General features: G+C 51.6%; 1 protein-coding gene across 1 annotated transcript in view; it reads left to right on the forward strand.

The window, feature by feature from the left end:
• The window catches only part of LOC112548499 (dynactin subunit 1-like), a 17,586-nt gene that overhangs the window by 8,941 nt on the left and 4,529 nt on the right, over window positions 1–4,116 (forward strand). The window contains exon 3 of the mRNA XM_025194485.1: window positions 3,184–3,262. Within this exon, the coding sequence (XP_025050270.1) occupies window positions 3,184–3,262 (79 nt within the window). The remainder of the gene's footprint in view (window positions 1–3,183; window positions 3,263–4,116) is intronic.

Genomic DNA, 4,116 nt, shown 5'->3' on the forward strand with positions numbered 1-4,116 from the left:
TGACCCCCAGTACTCTTTCCTGCCATGGCAGGGGGTCGGACTAGATGATCTGCCCAGGTCCCTTCCGACCCTAGAAACTATGAAACTATGTGCTGGCAGGGTCCTCCAGAGGGCATCTAGTGCGAGCTGGGATCCTCGGGTCTCAGCAGTTTTGGTCTAATTCATCTCACCTGCTCTTACAAATTTCCAGGGATGGAGATTCCACAGCTTCCCTGGGCAGCGCTGATGAAAGAGATAGACACCTGCATCCTTTTGAGCAAAACAGCTCTGAGAAAACCAGAAAAAGTGTTTCCCCAGGTCCAAATAACTTCCCTACTCTTCTGTGCCAGCCAATCAGTGCAAATGAGTGCAAACAGCAGTTGCACCTGGAAGACTCAGCTGTAGTCTCTTAACTGCTTCAGGGACTTTTAGCTGGAAGGACAGTTCATAAGAAGTCTTGATATCATCGCATGTGTATCTTATCTGTTCCTTAAGAAAATTTACAGTGCATAGTAGGGGCATGGTTGTGTGCTAGCCACTTAGAGGTGGGACAAGCCTTCAGTGAGCCTCTGCCCCAGGCTGCTCTGCTGGTTCTTGGCACCTGGACACCAAGATAGTCTCACATTTTATGCATTCTGAGGGAAGTGGAGGTATAAAAATACTGCTGGGGACTTCTGCAGCAATTACTACCCTGTGACTGGGCAGCACGCCGCAGGTCCTGCCTAGAGAGCAGGGGCCCATGTCTGCAAGTGTGTGTTCTTGGGCCCGGTGTGCAGCAAGTCAAGGGTAGCAGGTAGTGTATGTCTTGATGAGTTCTTGGCACAAAGAGTCAAGGGAAGAACTAGTTGCGTTGCTTAGTACCCTGGAGAGCAACACCATGCAACCAGAGACAATGAGGGTTGGAAGGGACCTCAGGAGGCCACATCTAGTCCAACCCCCTGCTCCAAGCAGGACCAGCCCCAACTGCATCATCCCAGCCAGGACTTTGTCTAGTTGGGTCTTAAACACCTCCCAGGATGAAGACTCCACCACCTCTCTGGGGAGCCTGTTCCAGTGCTTCACCACCCTCCTCCAAAGAGTTTTTCCTCATCTCTAACCTCAGTTTCCCTTGCTGCAGCTCGAGCCCATTGTTCTTTGTTTTGTCATCTGCCTCCACTGAGAACAGTCCAGCTCCATCCTCTTTGCAACCCCCTGCAGGGAGTTGAAGGCTGCTATTCAATCCCCCTCAGTCTTGTCTTCTTCAAACTAAATCAGCCCAGTTTCCTCAGTCTCTCCTCACCAATCCTGTGCCCCAGCCCCACAACCATTTTCATGCTGCCCCTTTGAACAGTAGCTTACTGGAGGAGAGGGGAAAAGCTGACTGGCATGATGCAAATGAGCATGTAGCCCCTGAAAATCAGCCTTCTTGGGTTTGCCAGGAGCCCAGCCATGAAAGGGGTGCATAGAGGACCGATGTGGTGTTCCTTTGTTTCTAATCACACCTTCCCTATTCGCTGCTGCTTGCCAGAGCTGGGAATGTCCCTGCAAGCAGGGGTGTGAGCACTGCCTGGTGTCTCCAGTGGTGTATTGCTGGCTCTGCAGCTCTTCCCACCTGAGACTGCTGCTGGCTGGGGCAGTGACTGAGCTGAACACCCTCACCTGGAGCCTGGGGTTTATTATACTGATGACTTCCTGTTCTCTGTTCTGAGCCACAGGCTTAGAAATCCCACCGCTGTCTCTGCAGCTCCTTGTACTTCTCCAAGCTTTAAAAAAAAAATCAGAATAAAGCTCTGTTCTAATTTCTGCCTTTCAGCATTATCAGTTGCTCCAGGCAGTTGGATCCCAAGTGCCCATGCAGCTGTGGGGGTTGCTTCACCCCCCTCTGGGACATAAATGCAGCAGAAGTTCTGTTATAGAATGAGAGTAAGCAGTTTTGGGGGTCGGGTGGAAGGAGAAGTGAAGATGAATGTATTCAGCTAGGAGGAATTCAGGAGGGTGAGCTAGATAGTGATGGTGGAGTTCAGACCCTTTAGTAGTAAGTACCCAGGGACCTTCCAGTGGTCAGTGCCTGGTTGCCTGATCCTGGACTCAGAGGGACCAGTTGCAGCTCTGAGAGCACACCCGGATCCTGATGTCAGCGCTTGCAGTCCTGTGCCCAGATACCTGAGGCCATCAGCTGAGCTGTACTAGATGGAAGAGCCAAAACAGCGTAATTTTTTTCAGTTTGTTATTGAGGAGCTCAGGTGTGTGATGGGCTGGGAGGTCCCCTGTAGTAAGGCTCTGTTGTGTCCTGTGTTGCTGGGTTCTCAGTGCTGGGTGCTGAGATGGCTGTGGTGAATCAGCTCAAAAGCCTCCACACTGCTGACCTTGCCCCAGCGGTCATCAGCAGACAGCAGCATGTTGGAGATGTGCTGTCAGCAGGTTCCAGGGGACGTTTCTCCTCTCCCTGCTGGGAAACTCAGGGCTGAATGTTCCCACTCCTGCCGCAGCGTTGTCATGGTTTCAGTGGCTGTAGAGTTTCATTCAGGCTGCCTCTTCCTTCTCATTTAGAAACATGCATCTGGTACCCAGGCACCTTCCAGAAATAGCAGTCGCCGCTTGCTGCTTGGCAGTTGACAGTTGAGCTGCAGTTTCCTTGCAGAGCCCCCTTTCCTGCCTCATGTCAGCCAAATCCAGGCCACAGAAGGAATTAAAGATACCAATCCAAGCCCTTCTATCCGAGATTTTCCAAGTTCACTGCAATGCCCCAAGCCAGCCCTGGCGTCTCCAGGAGCCTGGTTCCCTGTCGGAGGTGTGACTGTTTGGACATGGCACCTTTGCAGATTATTCAGAAGTAGCTCATCTGGCTGAGAGGAGTAAGGGAGTCTCTTTCATATTCACTTTTGATCAGATCAAACGTGCTTTAAAAACCCCGCTAGCTTCTCGAGTGGCAGATAATGAAAATGATTCGTGCCCTGGGGTCCTGTGCCTTGAGGTCACCAGCTTGGCTTGCAATACCTAACCAGCTATAAACTGCTTTGGATTTCCTGGGTGGCTGTCCTCACATCCCCTGCAGCTTTCTGTTCAGTTTAAAGCTCTTCCAGGAAGCTGGAGAGGGAGGCATGCCAAGCTCCTGACCTGAGGAAATGAGCTCAAAGCTTGTGCAAAGACCTAAAGCCAGTCGGCTAAAGCCCTGAGCAGCTGCAGGGGATCACTGATAACACAACTTTGTTAAATGTTATTCAGATCCAGGTGTTTGAAGATGGAGCAGACACGACCTCCCCAGAAACACCAGAGTCATCTTCCCTGAAAGTCCCCAAAAGAGGTATGTCACATGTCAGCCCTGTGAATTCTTGTCACCCAGGCCAATGGGGAACCACATGTCAGACCCCAGCCTCACTTAGGGGTTGGGGAGGCCCTCTGGTCCCAGAGCTCCTTGCTCAGGCAAGTTGGGGGTGATGCGTACAGGCATGTGGGATTCCTGCCTGTTTAACTGTGCACTTCCTACTGTTGGCTGGGCAGGGTTAGGGCCTGTTCCCATCACTCTGTGCCCACGACTGGCTGCCCACACTTCACCCCTCCCCTGGGACCAGTCCTGACTTCTGTTGTGGGCAGCAGTAGGCCAAAGCCTTGCAGGGGCACAGACCTCTGGAGGAAGCTGTGGAACTGTAGTGATCTGTGTCTGCTGAAGGCTGCAGACACGCCCCCACACACACATCTGCCTTAGAGCAGTGGTTCTCAACCCTTTTTGTACCAGGACCCATTTGTAAACATCAGTGGCCAGGCCCAACCCAGGAATCCTGACAGCCTGCAAGAGAAAAGCCACAGTTTCTCACATGTTTCTCCTTTAAAGAAGAATCCGTTTTTGAAGTTTGCTTGTGACCCTTTCATATATTTTTGTGACCCACTTTCGGGTCGCAACCCACAGGTTGAGAAACACTGGCTTAGAAAATGTCCTCTCTATGAGTGTGGTGTTACCTCCCATGCTGCTCTTGTTGCCCCTCTGGAAGACACCGGTTTCCCCAGCGCCTCCCTTTGTGCTCTGTTGATGGAAGATGACATTGGTGTTAATTGGTGTTGGGTACTTCAGCAAAACTGTGACTGCCCTGAAAAGCTTGGCCTAAATGTGCAGAGCTCGGAGAACAGTGTGTGTGTGGTATTTGCTGGGCACGTGCTGTT

Source organism: Alligator sinensis, unplaced genomic scaffold (genome assembly GCF_000455745.1).
Source record: "Alligator sinensis unplaced genomic scaffold, ASM45574v1 scaffold1676_1, whole genome shotgun sequence".
NCBI lineage: Eukaryota > Metazoa > Chordata > Crocodylia > Alligatoridae > Alligator > Alligator sinensis.